The sequence below is a fragment of the Leopardus geoffroyi genome, chromosome B2 (genome assembly GCF_018350155.1).
Source record: "Leopardus geoffroyi isolate Oge1 chromosome B2, O.geoffroyi_Oge1_pat1.0, whole genome shotgun sequence".
Lineage (NCBI taxonomy): Eukaryota > Metazoa > Chordata > Mammalia > Carnivora > Felidae > Leopardus > Leopardus geoffroyi.
Genome location: NC_059332.1, coordinates 145163891 through 145187380, shown reverse-complemented (window position 1 = coordinate 145187380; position 23490 = coordinate 145163891). Strand labels below are relative to the sequence as shown.

Here is a 23490-nt window from a genome sequence, read left to right as displayed (position 1 = left end):
CTAATGTCCATCACCCATTTTCCCCTCCTTCCAACCCCCATCAACCCTCAGTTTGTTCTCTGTATTTAAGAGCCTCTTATGGTTTGCCTCCCTTTCTGTTTTTCTTATTTCCCCTTCCCCTGTTAACATCTGTTAAGTGTCTCAAATTCCACATGAGTGAAATCATGTAATATCTACCTTTCCTTTCTCTGACTGACTCATTTCACCTAGCAAAACAGCCTCCAGTTCCATCCACGTTGTTGCAAATGGCACAATTTCATTCTTTTTCATCTCTGAATAGTATTCCATTGTGTGGGTATGTACATACATACATACACACATACATACATACATATATACATACACACATACACCACATCTTCTTTCTCCATTCGTCAGTTGATGGACATTTGGGCTCTTTCCATAATTTGGCTATTGTTGATAGTGCTGCTATAATCATTTAGGTGTATGTGCCCTTCAAATCAGCATTTTTGTATCTTTTGGATAAATTCCTAGTAGTGAAATTGCTAGGTTGTAGGGTAGTTCTATTTTTAATTTTTTGAGGAACCTCCATACAATTTTCCAGAGGGGCATTCCCGCCAACAGTGCAGGAGTGTTCCCCTTTCTCCACATCCTCACCAACATGTGGTTTCCCGAGTTCTTCATTTTAGCCACTCTGACCAGTGTGAGGTGGTATCTCAGTGTGGTTTTGATTTGTATTTCCCTGATGATGAGCAACATTGGGCATCTTTTCATGTCTCTGCCATCTGGATGTCTTCCTTGGAGAAGTGTCTATTCATGTCTCTTGCCCATTTCTTCACAGGATTATTTGTTTTTTGGGTGTTGAGTTTGGTGAGTTCTTTATAGATTTGTGATACTAACTCTTTATCCGATATGTCATTTGCAAATATCTTTTCCCATTCCATCGGTTGCCTTTTAGTTTTGTTGATTGTTCCCTTTGCTGTGCAGAAGGTTTTTATCTTGATGAGGTCCCAATAGTTCATGTTTGCTTTTATTTCCCTTGCCACCAGAGACATGTCAAGTAAGAAGTTACTGCGGCCGAGGTCAAAGAGGTTGCTGCCTGTTTCCTCCTCTAGAAGTTTGATCCAACCCCATTTTAAAAGAGACTCTCTTAACTAGGCTCACTTGCTTAGGTTTAAAACCTTCTTTTGTAGATATTAAAGACAGATTGGAAGCATCCCCTCCCCTTTTCCATGATCCTATTTCACCCTATGTCTTCCCCTGAATTTGGTGTTTAACATTTGTGTGCATGACTTTATACTCTTACAGTATTTGTATGAATCCATAGTGTTCAGTAGGTTTTGTGGACTTCTTATAAACGATATCGTACTAGGTGTGAACTACCGCAGCCTTTTTCTTGACTTTACATTTTTGTCTATTTGTTACATTTCACCCCAAGTAATTCTTATTAACTCACTTCCTAAAAGTCTCTGCTTAAATGTGATTTTCTGATGAGGAGATAGATTCTGAGTACCTTATTTAAAACTATCCCACCTACTCTTGTCTCCCTGACACTGTTCTGTTTTTTTGCTTTTTGACATAGTGTTCATCACCTTCTAAAAGTATTATCTAATTTTCCTCTTTATTAGTTTATTTGAATTATCTATCCTCCCTTAGAACACAAGCTCCAAGAAAGGATTTTTGTGTTTTTTTTTTTTTTAATTTCTCCACCAACGTGGCCCAAGTTCCCTACAGGGCCTGGCACCAACAGGGTGCACAATGGGTACTTGTTGGATAGCTTTGTCTCTCCTCTTAATGGTCATTTCAGAGGTTTTCTTTTGTTGTTGCTGTTTTAATAGAAATGTTGCTCTAAATATTCTTGTAAATATTCTTTGTGTGACTGCCTAAGTTTCTCTCTGAAACGTACCTCTAAGTAAAATTGCTAAATGCAAGATGAATCCCTTCAAGATTCCTTTTAGGGGCACCTGAGTAGCTCAGTTGGTTAAGTGTCCGACTTTGGTTCAGGTCATGATCTTAGGGTTCATGAGTTCAAGCCCCACATATGGGGCTCTGAGCTGACAGCTCAGAGCCTGGAGCCTGCTTCAGATTCTATGTCTCCCTGTCTTTCTGATCCTTCCTCACTCATGCTCTGTCTGTCTCTCTCTCTCTCTCTCTCTCTCTTAAATAAATAAACATTTAAAAACACCTTTTAAAAAAAGATTCCTTTTAACTGGTTTAGAGAGTCTTGGACTCATCAAGTGTTGGTTATTGAAAAGTAATGCATAAAAGAACCTTCACAGACAAATAAAAATCTACCCACACAGAGAAATTACTAAGATGAGCCTGGTTTTATTTGTCAAAGTAATAATGCTTTGAAATTTGATTATATCAAGTCCTACTGCTAACTTTGAATGCAGTCGCTTGGTTGCTCAGTCAAGGTGTCTTAGTGAGTTTTCCATGGAAACAATGAGCACTTGACTCTCAATCTAATTCAGAAATGGCCATTTCGGCAAAGTACAGAGACCCTAATCAACCCAGCTTCACTGAGGGAGAAAAAAGCTTGTGAAACCCACCCACAGATCTGGCCTTCAGCTGTGCCCCACCCTGTTTTGGCTTGTGATTAAAAGTAGTCTTTCAGTGTCTTGCTGCATTGTCTTTGATCACATGGAATCATCATTTATTTTTGATGCCATTTCATCGTTAGCCAGTTTCCTTTCCAAAGTTGCACTTAAGGGGAAAATAGAAGGTAACTGTAATTGTCAAGCCTGCATTAGGGATTCTAAGCTATAGCCAAGAGAGAAATTAATCCTGAAAGCATTTCACACCAAACAGCAGCAATCTGCAAATTGCAGATTATTTGTGTCATGTGGCCAGTGCCAGTAGCACATCAGAGAGCTAAAATCCATTTCAATTTTTATCCCAAGCCCGGGTGCTCACGGTTTTCCATTGAACCCAAAGGATATCACAATTGCCCCGTGATGATTTGCAAGGAAATTAAAAGGAAAAATAGTGATTGAAGACTCATGTGGCTTTTAATGCTTTTCAATGGAATATATTTTCCAAATGAGTTTCCTCAACCTCACAGCATGGTTATTGAGGAAATTCAGCAAGAGCTTTCTCAAAAAGTTGTACTCCGTTAATCCCCCAAAGGTTTTTTGTTTTTTTGAGTTTTTTTTTTTTTTAATAGCTATCAGTGACTTTGTGGAAATGACCCACAACTTTGTAATGCATTTTCCTGAGGAGATTCTGAATCAGATTCTAAAATAGTTTTATGGTATGGAACAATAAAGTAAATGTTGGTTATAGATATCAATCAAAGTGAAAATCCCAGTTTCAAAGTTATCCTTTTAAAAAAAACTAGGATTCAATTCTGTCTTCATATGCTTCTGTAAAAATAAATGTCCTTCTTCATTTTAATACCAAAGAGGCAACTTATTTTTATTTACAGTGAGCTCAAATTTTTAGAAAACAGGTGGAAGAGATGAATGAGTATTTCATAGGGGAGAAAGCAAGTGAAAAGCACAAACCTGTGAGCATATCATCTGCATAAGCCAGGAAGGAGATGACATTCTAGTCTCAATGACCAAAGATAACAAAACAGACTTTTAAAGTCAACAGAGACTCCAGAGAAAGGCCCTCATTGAAGAAGACAGAACTACGTTAGACAGGAAAGCTTTCCAATCCCGGTCTTTCCTGTTTTCTTGAGCAAAGAGAATGTTTCCCATCTTGGAAAGGACAGAAGAAACAATTTCAGGAGGAACCTGTGTGTAAGAAAAGTGAGAACAGGAGGAAGAACCCACAAGTATTGTAAGCGCCGTGGGTCTGCAAACGCATCCGTGTATAAACTCAGAGGCACTGCCTAGGGTCTTCAAACTGCCAAGAAGAAAGAACACAGTGTAGAGTCTGGGAGGTGGACTTTTTTAACTTTTCAAAATGAAGAAGGATTGAATCTCAAAAACTGCAAAGCAATGAGTTTGATATCAGTTTCAGCCATCAACTGGGAAAAAAATTAAATAGTGTGAGCAGTTATAAGGTGTATGGAATCATTAAGAGCCAACTCAGATTCACCAAAACAGACCGTGGAAGCAGTCATGGAGGAGGGCGTAATGCGCTCACCGTGGAGCTTCTTGACTTGAATGTGGTCCCTGGACCCTGAAGGCAAAGGAGCTGGCTGTTGGAGGCAGGCGGAAGGCACACTGTTGAAGCAGTCAGGCACCTCGGAGGAGAGAGAGAAACAGGGCAACCATGGGCTGAAGATTGAAGTCATGTTTGGCTGGAGGGAGAGAATGGAAGAGACAGCAAAGAACACGGAGAAGTGAGAGAACAGGGAGAAGAGTGGAGAAGTGAATTCACAACTCCAGGGGGAACAGTGTTGCGGACTGTGTGTTGATCCAGGGTCAGTTACTACAGGAAGGTGAAAGAGAAGGAGGATGGGGATGGGCCGTTGGTGGGAAGTACTTCCCTCAGCACGAGGGGCCCTGCCCTAGGCCCCTGACTGCCCTCCACTCCCACTTCAACCCACAAGAGCTCACAGGATCCAAGCCCTTCCTGGGTTCCTGAATACATGGGGCTTCCAAATTCCCTGCACAAACAGCCCTGGGGCCTTACTTAACTGGCTCTGTCTTGCTGAAGACAGTGACCAAGGGGTAACTCGTGGAGGCTGGGTTACACAGCCTGCGGGCCCACCAGCTGGACACGTGAGAGGCCCTTCAGGGAGGTAGGAATCTGAGATGACAGGAGCAGCAAGGGCCAGGGACTGACTCTAGCTGTGCCAGGACAGTCACGTTGAGGAGCAGACCTCCCTAGGGTCTGAGAGTTATAAATCCCCACCATCCAGATCTTCATACAGGTGAATTTGTCGAAGAGTGAAACATTTTTTTTTTTGACAGTTTTTCAGTTTGATTTAGGACTTTTGAATATTCAAACCACTGACGTGTTTTTACACTTTCCCTGGGCCAGCAAGTTAGGGGACTGACCCAGGCCTAGCTCTTGGGTCCCGAGTTCAGAGTGGGAATCATCGAACGCTTATCATTTGGGTGGAAGGAAACGCACCCGTGTGATGTTGAAGGTAAACTGAGGAGGTGTGAGAGCTCTCATCTAAGAAGGCTGACCTGGCAATCAAAGTATGCCTGTCAAAGCCTTCTGTCAATGAAGCACCACGAAATCTCAACCTCAGGCCCCTGGCACGTGGTCAGGCATCTGAAGCCAAATACAATGGGTGAGTGTGGCAACAACAAATAAACAAGAGGCTTCCCATTACCACCTTCGGCCAGGAATGTTGCCAACTACAAGCCCAAATCTAAGAATAGAGGAAAGGGAAATTAACATGTGGATGCCTCCTATACATTTTCACATATATTACAGATTATTGCAGGCAAATGGGTATTTGCCCCAGGAGAGAGAAGGTGAATAAGGGCTTAAAAGGATTGGATATGATTTCTATCTCTCTAAAGCTAAAACTGGCATCCAGAAAGATCCTTTTGGCAGCAAGAATGCCTATTATTATTTTTATGTATTTACTTTTTTTATTTTTGAAGGAGAGAGAGAGAGAGAGAGAGACAGAGTGTGAGTGGAGGAGGGGCAGAGAGAGAGAGGGAGACATAGAATCCAAAGCAGGCTCCAGGCTCAGGGCTGTCAGCACAGAGCCCGACACAGAGTTCGAACTCACGAACTATGAGATCATGACCTGAGCTGAAGTTGGACGCTTAACCGACTGAGCCTCCCAGGTGCCCCAAGAATGCCTCATTATTAGAATGGATCTTTGGCTGATCCTCTGGGTCCTCTGGTCCCTGGCACCGAAGTCTTGAGACAGGGTCTGAAATGCAACTGTGGGTGACATTACAAAAGGTATTTCTGTCCCAACAAAGGGGCTGGTCTAGGGATAGTAACAGCTAATAGTTTTTCATTCTTGAACACACAACTATGAGTTATATAAATCTATCTTTGATCATCGAAGAAAGCAAATGCATGCAAGTCCATAAAATACAAAAATTAGATTGGATTGCCATTGATATAAACAAAATCATCAGATTTCATTTGGCAGTTGTGTGGCTATCTTAAGGAAGATATTTTGACATTTCCACAATGGTCTGAGTGACCAGCCATCAAGGTGGCCCCCATCTTAACCCACACAGCAGACCTGGCCTCTGTCTTCCATTTACAACAGAACTCTACTCTTGCTGAAAATTAGCTTTATTTTGACAAGGCCAGTAGGAAATGGAACATTTAAAGAACTCTTTCTTGCTTGAGTAGTAGTATATTAAAATTTTGTGTTTAAAAATTAAACTTTGCATTTTAGGTATGCATTTTTTCTGAATTAATTAAAATGTGAATTAATTTCTGAGATCTTACGAGACTGGCCCCAGGGCAAATAGACTTTCTCTCACAGGTCCTTAAATTAACTCTGCATAGGCTTGTAAAGTCGTCTGTTTTCCAGTGCTCTTGTTTGTGAGAACCAGAAAGCAATGGCCTTTCCCTCTTAACTTATTTATTCATTCAGCACATATTTATTATCATCCTTGTGCCAGACACAGTTCCCAGGCCCTCGATGAAGCTATGAGCAAGCCCCTGTTCTCAAGGAGTCTGTGTTCAGGGTGGGAAAAGCAGATATTAACAAATAGTTAAACACAGCAGAAATTGCACTCCTACTCCACAGAGGAGCCCTAAAAAGGCTTTTTAATTCAGTTTAACTAGTTGCCAGTGATGGAAGGTTTCTATGTGGGCCAACGCGTTTGCGTTGAGCGTATTATCTTTCTTGGAGAATAAAAGGATATATGGTATGAATATAAAGACTGGCTCTACCACCAGAGAAAGCCCGTGGTCATACCCCCTTCTTGTTCATTTTCTTTGTCACTCCATGAGGAACACTTTTAACCTCTAAAATTTTGTTTTGGTTTTGTTTTCTTTGTTGTCGTGCATAGATTTTTGGTGTCTCTACAGTAGAATATTTTCTCCCCCAGACACAAGAAAAAGTGTGTTCAAGTTAAACAGACTAATCGTATTAGTTTGAGGATTCAAATAATGTGGTGTATGAAATTCTGAACTTATGGCATTTTTATATGCAAAATCTAATATGCATTTTTGTGAAACCAAAAGGACAGGGCAGAAAGTAGTTTGCAATGCAGACGGTCCAGGATTTAAAGGTAGAATTTCAAGGTGGAATTGTCAATTACTCAGCTGTCACTCACAACCTGGGTGACAAAAGGCAAGTGACCTTTACTATTACAAACCAGCCACAGGTGGAACACAGAACTCCCTCTGCCTCCCCGAATAAAGACCAAATCCGGGGCGCATGGGTGGCTCAGTTGGTTAACTGCCTGACTCCTGACTTCAGTTCAGGTCATGATCTTACTGTTTGTGGATTCAAGCCCCACATCAAGCCCTCCACTGACAGCGTGGAGCCTGCTTGGGATTCTCTCCCTCTGTCTCTGCCCCTCCCCCCACTGGTGTGCACATGCAAAATAAATACATCAATTTAAAAAAAAACAAAAGACAAATCCATTCTGGTTAAACAGAAACGTGAATCATGAGTTCCCTTCTTTGACATCTTTGTAGAATATTTGTTTTTAAACCACGGTTTGTTTGCCAGAATCACCCATCTGTTGATCATACGCGCTCACATGATGCCCTTACTATATGTTATGGCTGACTCAGAAGGCTGCACAGAAGGTACATTAAGCACTTGCTAACTGTCCCTTTTGTCAAAAACTCGAGTTAGTTTTCCTTTCGCGTATTTGAGTAAGTGGATGTTCGGCGATCTGGGGCTTAAGTTATTTTCCTGATTGCCTCTGTTAATTCACTTTATAAACACAGATACGTAAATCATGCCATTTGAGATGACCAGTGAGATTAAAAAAAAAAAAAATCTTTCAGCAGACACTTATGGGGATGAGCAATGGGTGTTAGGGAATGAATCACTGGATTTGACTCCTGAAATCATTATTGCACTATATGCTAACTTGGACATAAATTAAAAACTAAAAAATAAAATAAAATGAAATCTTCCAGCTAGTTCAAAAGTAAAAAACATGTCATAAAGTTTTAAGATGTCAAATAAAAAATCAAATTACTTATTAATCATTCGAGATTATTGTAGTAAGTGAATAAATGAATTAATAAAGGGCAACAAATTAAAGCCATAAGTGTATACTAACCATACTTTTCTAAACACGTATGATCTGATCATGTGAACATATGTGTGTGTGTATGCACATTATAAACACACATATATACATGCTTGAAAATCTATTGTTTCTCAACATATTGTCATAATAAATCTCAAATATGTAATTGGATACTGGGCTCCTTTAGCAAAATTGGCCTCCAAATATTGAAGGTTCATGAAACAAGGTATTTCGAGAAGCAGAACGACCATTTCAAGTAGTCTAACAAGTGCCCCTGCTCTCCAGAGACTCAAAATAGCAACTAGCATCCACTAAGAGCCAACCTTGTACAAGGAGCTCTCCTAGGTCATAGATATACAGCCATGTAGATACCCATACACATCATTTACAGCAACACGCATCATTTACAGCAACCCCATAATTAAATATTCTTACTCCTGTTTTTGCAAGTAGGAAATTAAGGCTTTAGATCTGACACAGTATCTTTGACCCGAGACTCCACAGCTAGTTAGTGGTTCATTTCCTTCTCCTGCTCTTGTTTCATCATTATTTCTTATTTCTTCCCGGGCCAGGGACCTGGGAGGGGGTTGAGGGGAGGGGGGAGGCAGACTGGGACCCAGAGTTCTACCCCCACCTCCGCATGTAGGTAAAAAGACTATAGAAGCCGCCCATGGGAGGGTGGCAGAAGGGGATCACAGGACAGTGACAACCAAGAAAATACCTCCTTGTCTGAACACCAGTCTCTCTTTCCCAGGCATGTTTAGGAAGGACCCTATGTCCTGAAATGCATGTCTATGCCTCACACATTCTTGATTTTATACACATTCTGCATTCACAGAAGTGTGAGCATTTAGTCTGTCTTTCAACCCAGGTGGATTTGTAAAGTCTTCGCAGGCAATATTACACTGCTTTTACTTCTGTATGACACCTAAAATAGTTCTGGATGCAACACTGATACTTAGTTCATTTCTCAGCAATTTTTTTTTCAAGGAAAGACTATAATGACAAATGTAAATGTCTAGCGTCAGACATATTCTACTATTCAGTGTTTCTCTCCCTCACATTGTTTAATATGTTTTGCAAGCAAGTTAGAGCTTCACATTTGTACTCCCAAGACAAATAATGGTTTTTACCCTCTAATCTAACAAGACTAGAGAAAGTAATCGGGTCCCTGTCACATCAACTATGAAACCTGCCATTGGATAGTCTTGGGACTTGCATTTGGTAAATCATCTGCTAAAGCCAACATGTTACAGCATTCCTTCTGATAAGGGAAATGACTCAGCATCTAACCTACATTTCTGATTCTGTCCATTTTTAAGCACTCCGACAATTGCTGCCTTCTAACCTGTAATTCATCAAAATTGCCACCTAAAGGTATCTACCACTTTGTGGTTCTGGTGACTTCTGCTCCACGTAAACAGGTCTACTTGTCCCCTGCTGGATTTGCCTGTCTCTTGAGACTCCAGGGTGACATCCGTTCTCTGATGGGTCTAAGAAAAAGTTGCTGCTTTTCAGATGGGAGTACTAATTCCTAAGCCCTTCACTTGTGAGAGCTGAAAAAGGATGTTCTGACCTTTATTTCTCAAGACAATAGCTCATGTAGCAATTGTTTCAAGTAGCCACTTCCCTTTTAAATAAATGAAACTTCTTATTTTTTTATTTTTTTTTTAATTTTTATTTATTTGGAGAGAGGGAAAGAGAGAATGAGCTGGGGAAGGGCAGAGGTGGGGGGTGGCAGGGACAGAGGATCCAAAGCGGGCTCTGTGCTGACAGCAGAGGGCCCGACGTGGCGCTCAAACTCACAAACCATGAGATCACGACCTGAGCCGAAGCCAGACACTTAACTAACTGAGCCACCCAGGTGCCCCAATAAATGAAATTTTTTAAAAGAAGTAGCAGCAGCAGCCATTAGATGTGGGAACGCATTAATATCGTTAGCAATACATTCACCTTTTTTTTTTTTTTGTCATTCCATGTTGCTTTCACATACATTCAAAACTGCCATTCGAGGTCAAGAAGGTGATTATTCTTGGTGAAGGACGTGGTGCTGGGAGTAACTAATTCATCCAGGAGCACATAGCCAGCTAGCTAGTGCAGAACAGAGGTTCAAGCCAGGCCATGACTGCAGTAACTTTTTTAAAAGGCATGAAGCCCCCAATTTTGGTGTTTCCCTTCTTAATCCATGCCACCAATTGCTATGTTCAAGTGGTAGCTGTAGGCTTTTCTTCAGAGAAAAGTGGATGAAAGGAGAAAGAAAAAGAGGGTGGTAACTATATGCTCAAGGGTAGATTTTTGCTGAATATTTAAAGGGAAGAATTGGGGGTGCCTGGGTGGCTCAGTTGGTCAAGCATCTGACTTCGGCTCTGGACATGACCTTGCAGTTCGTGGGTTTGAGCCCTGTATCAGGCTCTCTGCTGTCAGCACAGAGTCCACTTCTAGTCCTCTGTCTTCCTCTCTCTCTGCCCCTCCTCGGCTCATGCTCTCCCTCTCTCTCTCTCTCTCTCAAAAATAAATAAACATCTAAAAAGTAAATAAATGAAGGGGAAACTTGAATACTTAGTTTAAGTGGACAGGCCACAGAGTGGCAGAGCATGAGCGGAGAAGTGAGTGGTGAGCTAGGCCCACCAGGGGCTGAGCAGGGACAGGCAGGACCAGGAAGAATGACTCCTGTTTCCCCTTTGAGTCTGGAGGAATCAAGACGGGTAGATACAGGGGGTCATAATTGGGCAGGGATTCGAAATTCAGGAGCGGTGCACTTGAAGGCTGCCAGGTGGGTTCTCTGGAAACTGAGTCTGAGACAGAGCACAGGGTACAGGTGTGCACTGGGATTGCACCTGGGAAGGGAGAGGGAGGGTGGGGACTGGGCAGACTAAGGAGTCACACTGCCGTTCAACCCAACAGAGCCTCAGCCACCTACACGGCCCTGGGGGCAAACACTGCCCCTGGTGGCTGGTGTCGGGACAAACCAGCTTGGCAGTCCCCTCCCTGTCCCGGGCAGCAGAGTGGGGCCATAAGATGCCATGACCTCAGATGGGGCAAGTGTCTGCAGCTCAGGGCACAGCTCTGTCGCCACGGCCCCTCCTTGAGGGGAGCTGGGCCCCTGTCTCTACTGTCTGCACGTTCACGAGAGCTTTTACACCTGTGTCAGATGAGGTCGCATTTTGAGGATGAAGTGTTAGAGGTTAATTAAGAAGGATGGCGATGGTTTGGAGAGTCCCCAAGGGAGACGAGAGGGATGCTGGCCATGGCCAAAGGAGAGTGAAGGGCAAGCCTCCCCCAGGTCCTGATCGAGAGCAGACCCCAAATCTGCAGCAGCAGCACACTCAGCAAGGACGCGGCATCGAGTCAATGTCAGGATGTCTCTTAGACCTCCTAGCCCCCGCTGCTACACGAGCTGTGATTGGCAAGACTGGACCTGGAGAAGGAAAAGCAGGTGCAGTGAGGAGGTTGGGGAGGGGTTGCCTGGAGAGGTGAGAGGTCAAAAGAGGCCACTTAACCAATAAGCAAAGCACCTGCAGGGCTGGAGCTCAGAGCTGAGGCTTCTGGGAAGGGAAAGGGCACGGTGGTGCAGGAGACCCTAACAGGTGCCACAGTCACCCAGCTGGGTGGTCAGTGAGCGCATGGCAGGTGACTCATCCACGGAACACCTGCTGTTGAACAATTGCCACAGCCAGGCACTGTTCCAGGAGTGGCTGATACAGCAGTGACAAGGCAGCGGCCATCCCTGCCCTTGTCATTTTTGCATTTCAGCAGTGGGTGACAGAAAATACATGAGGTGTAGGGTACGTTAGAAGCTGATTTCGCTATGGAGAAAATACAGCGGCGATGAGGGTGCTGGCGGTGGTGAAAACAGACTGCAGTTTCACACAGGGTGGTCCCAAACAGCCCCACTGAGAAGGTGACATTTGAGAAAGGACTGGAAGGAGGCCGGGAGCCCTCCATGCAGATGTCGGGACCAAAAGCTCTCTGGAGAGAGGGAGAAGCAAGGGCCAAGGCCTGAGACAGCCTCCTGCTGGGTGGTCAGGAGCACAGGGCAGGCGACCATGGCCTAAGGGCTCGGAGACTGTGCAGCACCAGCCTGCGGGCCACGTGGAAGGATGGCATGAGTCTCACATGCACATCGTAATGGGACCCTTTGATCTGCTATCTCAAGAGTTATCCATCCGGGGCCTGAAAACAGAGGATGCTGGCCACAGTGAGGATTTGACCGGTCCAAGTAGACAGCTGAGGCTTCAGAAGATGACCCATGGCCATATGCGTGTGGAGGCCCTGTGTGAGGAATCTGGAAAAAGCAGGAGTACCTCACCACCATTAGCAGCACGCCATGGGGTCGTTCTTTGCCAGGCTCTTTCTTCCCCCTGCTCCTCCACCCCTCCTCCTTACACCACTGAATTCTGCGTGTGTATCTCGTGTTTCCAGTTCTGTGACTTTCCAACTCACCTTCACACTAAGTTTGAGTCTGACCGTTTCCCACACCGGTGTTCCTGTGGTGACCACCATTACAGATGCCCCTTCATGGTCTCTCAAGTATCTTGACTCCTCCCAAGTCTTCCCTTCTAACTAATGCTGGGTCTGTCCTTGTTTATTGTATTTTATTCCACCTACCAGGTGTTCCGGGTAATTATCTAGTCTTCTGTGAAAGATGTTTATATTGGAACACTCATTGACATCAATCCTTGTAGTTACATCTTAGGAGAATGTTAGAATACAAATCTTGAAGACAGGCTAATTTTAAATTCTGTTTCTTATTTTACCTGGCATTAAAATAAGTCAAATCAGTTTTTCTCAAATTGGAGGGATGTAAAGGATGACTTTAGAAAAAAAAAAAAAAAGGTCCTCTAAAACTTCTAAGGTTAAATGCGATTATTTCATAAAATAATCTCTCTTAAATATGTCTAGAAATACATTTAGACATAAATGTTTTATGCTTATACAAGTGGAAAGCCCAAATGAACACTTATAAATTAAATATAAATAAAATCACAAAACCGAAAAAGTATTCCAGTTAACTCTATGAATTTGGTATGGCAGGTGCTAGCATTTGCTGAAACGAAGTTATTCTTGGGATGCAGACGAGGTCCTGGACGGTTGGCCAGCCTCGCCTGATCAGAGCATGGCTACAACCCCTACAGCCCTGGGCCCATACTGCCTCCTTCATATGAACCTCCTACCCTTGGTGCCAGACCATGGGACCCCCATGTGTGGGGAATGCATCCCTGGAACTCTGTTCTCTCCTTAGTTTCACAGAAGTGCTTGTTCCCAAGATGGTGTAAAAGAACTGACATGAGACTAAACTTCCACTGTGGTTTTTGTGGGGGAGTTTTTTGTTGTTGTTTTGTTTTCAGAAAGTGTATTTTATTCTATTCTATTCCATTCTATTCTATTCTATTCTATTCTATTCTATTCTATTCTATTCTATTCTATTCTATTCTATTTTTAGAGGGAGAGTACTCAAGTGGGAGGGGATGGGAAGAGAGAGAGAATCCCAAGCAGGTTCCACACTCAGCACAAAGCACAGGGAGGGGCTTGATCCCACGACCCTGGGATCATGACCTGAGCCGAATTCAAGAGTCGGACACTTAACCGACTGGGCCACCCAGGAGCCCCCACCACGGTTTTTGGGTTGAACTGCGGCCAAATGATCCAGCGTAACTTTTACTAATTGTCCAGATAATTATCAGAGTAGCAACTCTGACATGAACAACATCTCAGAAAGAACACTCAGGCTGCATGTCTGTGGTGTCCCGTTGGACAAACACAGTTCAAGTACAGTTTCTAATGTCAAGGACCTAGTTTCTCTTCTTTATAGTACTGGGCATGCCTGAGGCAATTAACATACTACATTTTCCACCAAAACGTTCACCTCAGGATTTTCTTTTCTTTCCTTGGCCTATTGTCAGGTGGTGACTTCGTCTGTTATACATTTTGTTTATATTTTTAAAATTCTTTTGTACTACCTCAGTAAACATTTATAAACCACTTTCTCAAAGTATTAAATGTTATAATATCAAAGACTGGATCAAATACAATATCAAAAACTAAAACCGTGTTTCAACGTTTTACATGACCACCGAATTTCAGAGTTGGAGCTGACACAGTCAAATTCGTCTCTAAAATATCCTGCAGAAATCGTCATTTAGTCTGTGTCTGAAAAGCTGCAGTTACTAGCTTATAAGGCAATATATTCCAGTCTTCAGTTAGAAATTTCTTTACATTGAATCAAAATCTATTGCTGTAATTTTTGCCTGTTTGTGTTCATCCTGCCTTCTAGAATAAAGCACAAATCTAATCTCCTTGCAAAGGATAACTCCTTCACCCCTCCCCCATGAATACGACAGCTCCCTCCTTCCTCAGCCTGCCTCCCACCCAGACAAACATCCTCAGTACTTTCCATCATTTGTACAGCACAATGCAGAATAACATGGAAAAACAGCACAGTGCTTGCTTTGGTACATTTTGCAGACAACACAATTCCTTAGCAGAAACTTCAACAGATTATGTGATCCAGGGATTGTATCTAAGAAATAGGCTTTTGTGTCCATTTTTGTTAGTAGAGCTAATATTATAAAGGACTACAAAGTAATATGTAGAGTTATCCTGTTAAAAGGACAGGGATGGAACATATTTTAAATGATAACTAAGCATGTGCTGGCATGCATATATATAATTTATTTATCTATTTCTCTTTATAACTGAAGAAAGAAAATGTGAAAGCCTGAATAGGCTCTTATTGACTGGGTAGGATGGAAGGTGATGGCAACCAGGCTTTCCTGGCTCGCTTCCCAGGTCCTTTCCATAAAAGCCCCTTTCCAAACTGAAAAACAGGATCCTTATGGTCTTTTTTCTTTTTTTTTTTTTTTTTTAAGTTTATCCATTTGTTTTGAGAGAGAGAGAGAGAGCACATGGGAGGGGCAGGGAGAGAATCCCAAGCAGGCTCCACACTGTCCGTGTGGAACCCAATGTGGGGGGTTGATGTGGGGCTCAAACTCACAAACCACAAGACCTCGACCCAAGCTGAAATCAAGAGTTGGGTGCTTAACCAACTGAGCCCCTCAGGTGCCCCCAGAATCCTAATGGTCTTGACAGAGCCTCCTGGAAGAACCAGACAAGGTTCTACACTACAGCCAAATCCCATGAAGATATGGTATCTGGCGACCCTGTCTTCATTCTTAACTGTCCGTGTGCAGAGCCCAGTCTTCAGAGTTGAGGAAGTGAGACGTGATATCCAAGGGAAATGCACCTATACTCACCAACTCTCCCACTCTGGCCCCACAGAATCCTGGCTGTATAACAGGGACAAGTAATGTCCTGGGTAGAAGTGTTATGGTGGCCTAAAGCTCCAAAAAGCCCAGGTCACAATCAGGAGGGAGAAAAGACCTGGCTGGGCTCACCTGTGGCCCCTTCCCAGTGTCACAGTGGGGGACCAGGCAGCAGTCATAGCTCCCTTGGAGGTATGGCTTTTTTGTTGTTGGTGAGAACATGTTTTGCAGGTAGGTGTTTGCGTCTTCCCCAACAACACTGCGGCTGATAGTCATAACAGCACGTGAGAGCACATTACCGCCCAGAATGGGAAAAACATGTTTACGATTAATTCTTTTCTCCAACAGCTGGCTGCCCCAACTCCTTGATTAAAGAGCTCCATCACTTCAGGATCCTTGGAGAAGAGCAGGTGAGTCAGCCTCTCAAAGGCGGTGCCAGGGTGTCGTGAAAGACAGACACTAATGAGACAGTTTGGGTGCTCTCCAGGGAGGTAGAGTGTGTCTCCTGACCCTTGGCGCCCTAAAATGAGGAAGAAAGCCACGCCGCAGATATGTGTGAGGACACTCTTTTCCTCTTCTATCCATCAGATCTGACAGGTTATTAATTGGTACATCTGCCAGAGCATTTCGTCTCAGGACGCCAGCAGTAAGCAGGCCCGACGTAGCGGCAGATAGGCAAACGAGTAAGTGCCCAGATATATTATGCCTAAGAGCCCAGTCGTCACAGACGGTCCTGACATGATGGCAGCGGGCAAGTGTGCAAGCTCTCCTCACCAGACTTTTGCACTCGGTGCACATTATCCGTATTTCACCGCAGCCACTTTCTCTATGGATGTGAACGTGTGACTTATATACAAAGGGCGGCCCATCAAAAGTACATGATTTGAGTAGTGTGGTGCTCAGCGAGATGTCAGATTTTAAACAGATGTGCTAAGTAAATAATTCAAGGTGCTGAATTACACACGCGCACGCACACACGTACCTTTGACCACGTCAAAACAAATTTCTTGGTCTTTACATAGAATTAGTTTCCATGGTATTATGTTAAATCTTGATGTCAAGTTATTTTTGAAACACTTACACCAAGTAGGTGGCAACATGGTGGTTTACTCCCAAGGGTCGTCTTTGCCAAGTCTGAACGGGAAAACCTGCAAAGGGAGATGGGGCCGCTCAGTGTCGTTGATAAGTTTTTGGTTTGTGTGTTTTTCTTTGGTATGTGTATGTTGCAAGTTTGGACCCCACCGTGTCCAATACTAAATTAAAAGCAGAAAGGGATTAATTGGGGGAGGATAAAAAAACTGGAATTATTTCCAACTCCCTGAATTAATAGGTTTCAGCATGCTTCCTTCATTATTTAAAGACTGCAAATTCCAGAATTCAGCGGGCATAAGTGTTCATTCAAATATAAGGAAAATCAGCTATCCTCCATTGCAGGTAAGAGTTGTTAACTGGCTCCCTCAGACATATCTGTTTATGAAACACATGAATCTCACAGCCGTCTTCCTGTGAGATTTCTTGAAGTAAGAATTACTGATTGTTACCCTGACATTTCCGCCCAGATAATGGAGCTTTCTCTTCTAACTTGTACCAATATTTGCAAATTATTTCCATATTTGTGTTAGAGTCATTGGTGATTAGCAGGGAAAGAAGCCAACTGCAATCATCTCCTTAGATCTGCATAAAAGTCAGGCCACTTTGCATTCTCCTAGAAATTTAATCGAGCCATAATCAAAATCAATATTATTCTGATTAGTTGTGCAACATGGAGACATAGTGCATCACAGCAATATTGATCTTTATTTCCTGAAAAAAAAAAAAAAAACACTTTTCCTTCCTTCTTTGCTTTCATTCAGCAGGTGCTTACTGAGCACCTACTCAGGTGCTGTATACCATTTTTAGTTATAGGGATAAAGAAATGAAAAAGAAATACCTATCAGGGGAAAACTGCTAAGTTATATACACACAAACATGTTCAGTATATATTGTGCTAGGTGCTTTTTATAGCCATGGAGAAAAATAAAGCCAAAAAGAGGGTTGTGGTAACTGGGGGAAGAGGTGAAATTTTATATAAGGTGGTCAGGAAGAACCTCACTGAGCAGGTGATTTGTGAGTGGAGACCTGAATGTATATGTAAATGCATAATGTAAAAAGCATCACAAAATGCAAGGTGTGGTTGGAGTGAGGCAGGAAGAAATCCAGGAGAGTGTGAACCGGAAGCCAAAGGCAGGAGGCATTTCTAGGAGGAGGGCTGATTACCCGTGCCCTGTGCTGACCAAGCAAGATGAGGGGTGAGAAATGAACACAGAATTCATTGGTGACCTTGACCAGGGGAGGGTGGGGGTGAAAGCCTGCTTGAATTGGGTTCATGTGAGATGGGAAGAAGAATGGGAGAGAGCAAATATAGGTACCTTCTTTTTTTTTTTTAATGTTTATTTATTCTTGAGACAGAGACAGAGCGTGAACAGGGGAGGGGCAGAGAGAGAGGGAGACACAGAATCTGAAACAGGCTCCAGGCTCTGAGCTGTCAGCACAGAGCCTGACGTGGGGCTCGAACCCACAAACTGTGAGATCATGACCTGAGCCAAAGTTGGATGCTTAACCGACTGAGCCACCCAGGCGCCCCTAGGTAACGTCTTTCTTGAGGAATTTAGGTATAAAGGAAAGCAAAGAAATGAGGTAGCTGGGGGTGGAGGAATGTGGAAGCAAGATAATGTTTATTCGCTGGTGGGAATGACTCTGTAGAGGAGTGGGAAGTTGGAGATGCAGGGGAGAGGAGAGACTGTCGGGAACAATGTCCTGGCTCACAACAACTGAGTGTAGGCTCAGCCTGAGACAAGATTACAGGCAGCTCAGCTGGCAGTGGGGATGATGGCAGAATATGGAAGGTGGTTGTCATTTATGCTTCTCTTATCTCAGGGAAATAAGAAGCAAAGTTGTCAGCTGAGAGTGGAGATGGGGGGAGAGATTTCCAGGGAGAGGAAAGGGTAATGACAATATCATTTAGGAGGGTAGGAAGTGAATAAACTTGGGAAAGAAATGAGTTTGGAGTGAGATCCATCAGCCTGGTGTCCTTCTGTCACATTCAACTGTGTAGACACAACTCCAGTAAGTTCAGAGTTGGGTTTAACTCAGAGTTTGGTTTTCAGCTAGGAGAGCAGAGAGGTGGGATATGAAAAGACAGGGACAGGAAAGGTGGTTGGATCCATTGGTTCCAGGTCCCAGTGGGTCCAAATAAGTTTTGGAGGTTGAGTTGGAAGTTTGAGTTTTAGAGTTTGAAGGGTTCAGCTGGAAAAGTAGGTGTTGGCTGAGGCGTGCAGCCAACGTTGAGATTGTGGAGGCATGCAGGGAACAGCTGTGGTGGGGCCAGGGAGGGCCAGAAGGGCTGGTGGCTGAGTTAGGATAGAGAACAAGTTGACTAGAGAAGTTGAGGTCACAGCCTCGGGAAGCCAGGGCACTGGAAGGTGTGGCCCGTGTGGACACTGAGATCCTCCAGAATTATCACCAGAGCAGACTTGGAAAGAACTCTGATGAGTCATGAACTGGATCTTCAAGAAATGGGGGTAGAGGGAGCAGGGAGATAGGGTGAGGGAGGTGGGGCTCAGGAGCTGGCTATAGATGAAGAAAGAGCACCCAATGGAGATTCATGGCTTGAAATTCAAAGCTGGAGGGTTTCAGGAGAGAATAAAACTGTTCTACTTAGAATGTAACAGCGTAATGCTTGGTGGTACAAAGTGTGCAGAGAACACTCGAGGGAGCTGTCAGGGAAGTGGTGTCCTAGGGCATGAGCCAGTTTCAGTGAAGAAAGAAAGTGAGAGAAACACTGGGAGTAGATTGAAGTCACAGGGCAGTTACTCTGCCTGGCCCTGGCTTCCCCAGCACAGGGGCGGAAGTTGGGGCCACTGAAAGATGGGGTAGAGAAAAGGGGTGTACAGAGCCACATGTGGGTGGGAGGTCAGACTAGAAAGCTGACAAGGGAGCCAGGGACTGCTTTGGGGACTGATATAAACCCGTGCAACAGTCAGGACATTTCTATCCTGATGATACATGACAAAAGCTAGTGGCCTCAGGGCAGGTATGGCTGAGTCTCTAGGGAAAAAGCAGAGCAGCCCCCCTGCTCCAGCCCTTGGGGTGGGCGTTCTAGCCCAGAGCTGGCAAAACATTCCGGCTCTCTCTGGGTGCTTGAGGCAACTTTCATTACTTGATGGAATGAAATGTTATATTAGTGTGTGCTACAAGTGCCCTTGGACACATCATTTCAGTCCCTCTCTACCGTGGCTTTTCCATTTGTAGAGAAGGAGGAGTAATGGTCAACCATCTCTTAGAATTTTTGTAAATAAATAGTATGGCGAAGTTGCAAATACTAAGTGCTACACTAAAATGTTTCTGATTTAAATACCATTTTCATTCTTTATACTCAATCAGTAGATTAAACTAGTAGTAATCAGGTAGGCAATAAAATAAGTATAATGCTCACCTAAAAGTGAATTGGTAAGATGAACACAGATACTGGTTAGATAATGAATCCATTGCTGGATGGTGGAGATGCTTACTGGTTTTCTATTTTCTCTGTATGTGATTCCTTTACACTTGCTTTGGTCTTTAACAGGCACCTGATTTTTGAGAGCCAAAATAAAAATAAATCATTAAACACTATGAATAATTACCTTCCAAAAATGAAAATACACTTAAAAATCCTTGGAATTTAACATATTTACTCTAGCTTCTTGGCCCTATCTCTGATATGTGTTTATAGTTCACATTCATAAAACACCTCTCCCCCCCCCCCCCCCCCCGCCCCCGGTCCAAACTATTTGGCAAAGATATTATCACAATGTAGGTAAAAAGCTACTCTAAAGTTCAAGGTAAGCCTTAAAAAAAAAACATAAACAAACAAAAAAACCAAACCAGGAATGACATCTGTCAGTCCATAGGGTTTTGAGAGCCTTCAGGAGAACTGCATTTCAGAAGTACCTCCATTTATACCAGTTTTTCCCACCTTAGTTTCAATCACCAGAATTTTAAGGAAACTTTCATTCATTCAACAGACATTTTGTGAATACTTCTTGTACTGTTATTGTGCTAGTGTTAGATAAAATGACAAACAAGGAAATCGCAGGAACAAATCGTGATACGTCCCAAGGTGAAAACAGTGATTGAGATTTAACCTATTGTAGATAAGGAGCCACGGAGCCATGAAGTAAAGGTTGAGAGGGCACCCACTATTCACTGAGCTAGGATCTCAGTAGCGGATGGAAGAGCATTTGAAGCAGAGGGAAGCACATGTTCAGTGACCCCCCAAGAGGTGAAGAGATTGTCCTGTTCAAGGCACTACATAAAAATCAATGTGGCTGGAATATAATGAACAAGAGGGACAATGATGAAAGATGAAGACCCATCTGGACCATGTAGGCCATGGTCAAGGTTTGGATTTAATTCTAAGTTCAATGGGAAATTCTTAAAAGTTTAAGCACGGGACTGGCATTAACTAAATTACATTTCAAGAATGGTTAGTCTTGTTGCAATATGGACAAGGTCTGGATTAAGACGGTCGACAGAGGAAAGAGAAAGAAGTGAATATTCAGAGATAGAGTGAAGGGTCTCAGTGACTCATTAGCTGTGGGTCAGGGAAATGAAGGAGTCCCACAGTGTTATTTTACCAAGATGGGTAAGATGGTAAGAAGGTGAGGAACCCACGGCTCAACTCTGAGCAGATTTGCTAGGCTGGAAGCATTGAGAAGGAGGCAAGCCAGGATTTGGGTGTATGAGTTGGAACTCACAGGAGACGGAGGTCAGGGGTCAAAGATGGAGAGATAAATGTGGAGTCCCTGTCACGCAGATGGTATTTTAAGTCCATGAAATGAAACTTGTTATCAATGTGTGTTACAAGTGCCCTCGGACACATCATTTCAGTCCCTCAATTGCCAAAGGGAGATAAAAGACAAGGGACCACGTGAACCCTACGGAGCTCCATTTGGAAGTATGTTAGAGGAAACGAGAGCCCAGGGAGAGGCAGGGAGGACGAGGGTGCAGGAGATGAGCACCAAGTACCTCTCAAGGAAGTCAGAGACGAACCCCCTTCCTCTGAGGGTGGGGTGCTTGAGCTTGGAGGCCAACAGTAGTACCACTCGTAAACCATTTCTCAGGGACTGTAGCAAAGGGTAAATAACATGTGTCCATGGGCCCCCCTGCCCACTGCTGCCTGCCTGATCAACAGCACATGCTTAGCAGTCCTGTTTGCAAAGCCTTCGGAAGTCTCTGGGGGTCACACCCACTGTAGAAACCCCTGTGAGGAAAATGGTTCGCAGGTTACCCACCTTCATAGTCTTGCCTTCTGAGGAGCATTGTCATGGCCATAGCAAGGACAAGGGACAAAGAAAGCAATGGTCTTGACCTCCTTTCCAGAAGATTCCACAGCCACTGGAAGTCGAAATATTTTTTGACATTGTGTCATCAAAAACATCTGAAAAAAAAAAAAGCTTCAGGGGCGCCAGCCTGGCTCAGTCAGTAGAGCATGTGACTCTTGATCTTGGGGTCCTGAGTTTGAGCCTCACATGCAGCATAGAGAGAACTTTCAAAAAATAAATAAAAACTTTAAGAAAAAAAAAACTCATAAATTGCAATCCAGGACATAATCTATCGCTTCAATTATATTTTAGGTGTTGTTTGATCTGTTTCCTCCTTACATCTGATTTCAGCCATTCTGATGATTTCTGATGGTTTCTCTATGCAGTGATCAAGGTCCGGCCCTTTCTGTAGCCAATTTATTTCATCAACCCATGACAGGAGTCCAGGGATGAAGAAAACATTAGCAACAGAACAGAAAATACAAAGAGCAATGTGGCGAGCACACCCACAGAGGCTGTCACCAACTCTCCCGGGGCTAACTACCTGCAAATGAGGAAAAATAAGATTAAGGTTACTGAGGATTTGATGAGTGTTTGTTTTCTGTGTGTGTGTGTGTGTTTTAATTCTAATACATACAGAAAATAGGCCATCGTCTGCAGAGCAAGGAGAAATGGATTAATCATGAATGTGTGTTTCTCTATAAAGTTATTTTAGATTTGTTATCCAAAAAGGAAATTCTATAATAAGCTGTTTTTCATTATTTTCCAAAAGATGACTGTGGGAGAGTGAGCTGAAAAAAATTTTTTTAATAAAAAGGGAAAAAGAGAGAAAATGGAAGCAGCTTGGTTTTGGGGAAAGGGTGGCGTTTAGAGCCACAGCCCTGAGTTCTGATGTGGGATTGGGGGTTTCCTGCCTGGGTGAAGGTCAGCAAGGGACCGAACTTCTTTGTGACTCAGTGGTCTCGTGTTCCAGTTCCCAGAGTGGGCAGAGAATGAACTTCATAGACGAAGTGTCTGTCAGCACCGGCACCTGGGACAGAGTCGTAGTTCAGTGAATGGTATTTCTGATGGGGATTCCTCTCCTCCACGGGGGGTTACGAGAGGCTCCAGGGAGGGATTCCCCTGGTGCTTGTGGTTAAGACCTAACAGAAGCCAGAATTTAGGGAGGGAAAGCAAGACAGGTCCCTGCCTGCGGAGGGGTGGTTTTGTAGCTGTACCTGAGTGCCCCCAAAAGGATACTCTGGAAAATTCCACGGAGGAACAAAAACCCACCTCCTCCCTGCTCAGGGGATTTGAAATTGAAAGGCTGCCATGCAGTTCCCAGATTGCTGACAAGCTGTGACTCATTTTGACAGAACATTTGCCAGTTTTACCTGCTATTCCTGTTGTTCACATTTGCCGCGGTTTTAAATTTTAGGTTCCTTTTTGCTTTCTTTTCTTATGAAAGCATGCAAATCAAATATCACCATGGAGAGGTGTCTGTCTTCCTACCACCTTTTGGGTGGTTTTCCAGGGGTTCAGTGTAGTCAGGTGCAGACCCTTCCCAGCCTGACCCCTCGAGTGACCACCAGTATTTAGCAGGCAGCCAATGGCTGGCAAGAAAGGGGAAGCTAACTTGCCCATATGGGATTTGAACCTGTGACCCTTGCTTCATTATAGAACAATATTCTACCCAACTCAACTCTTCTAACTACCTACAGACCACCAAAATACAACCCCCATTTGATTATACTCTCTCATGATTCGTTATTTAGATTCCTAAAATGGGAGTTTATTGAAACTTCTATGAACTTTGTGCTTTAAAAATGGATATTTTCCACT

At 43.5% G+C, this 23490-nt stretch overlaps 1 protein-coding gene and 1 long non-coding RNA gene across 4 annotated transcripts in view; one reads left to right on the top strand and one right to left on the bottom strand.

The window, feature by feature from the left end:
* The window catches only part of PRKN (parkin RBR E3 ubiquitin protein ligase), a 1352534-nt gene that overhangs the window by 1129366 nt on the left and 199678 nt on the right, over positions 1-23490 (top strand). For all 3 annotated transcript variants that reach the window (XM_045500229.1, XM_045500228.1, XM_045500230.1), the window contains one exon: positions 15674-15735. In XM_045500229.1, coding sequence (XP_045356185.1) covers positions 15674-15735 — 62 coding nt within the window. The remainder of the gene's footprint in view (positions 1-15673; positions 15736-23490) is intronic.
* LOC123609271 lies at positions 3842-21782 on the bottom strand. The gene is made up of 3 exons (XR_006717707.1): positions 21640-21782; positions 16407-16473; positions 3842-4213 (listed from the first exon to the last, which is right to left on the bottom strand). It is a non-coding gene; the product is annotated as an uncharacterized LOC123609271 (long non-coding RNA).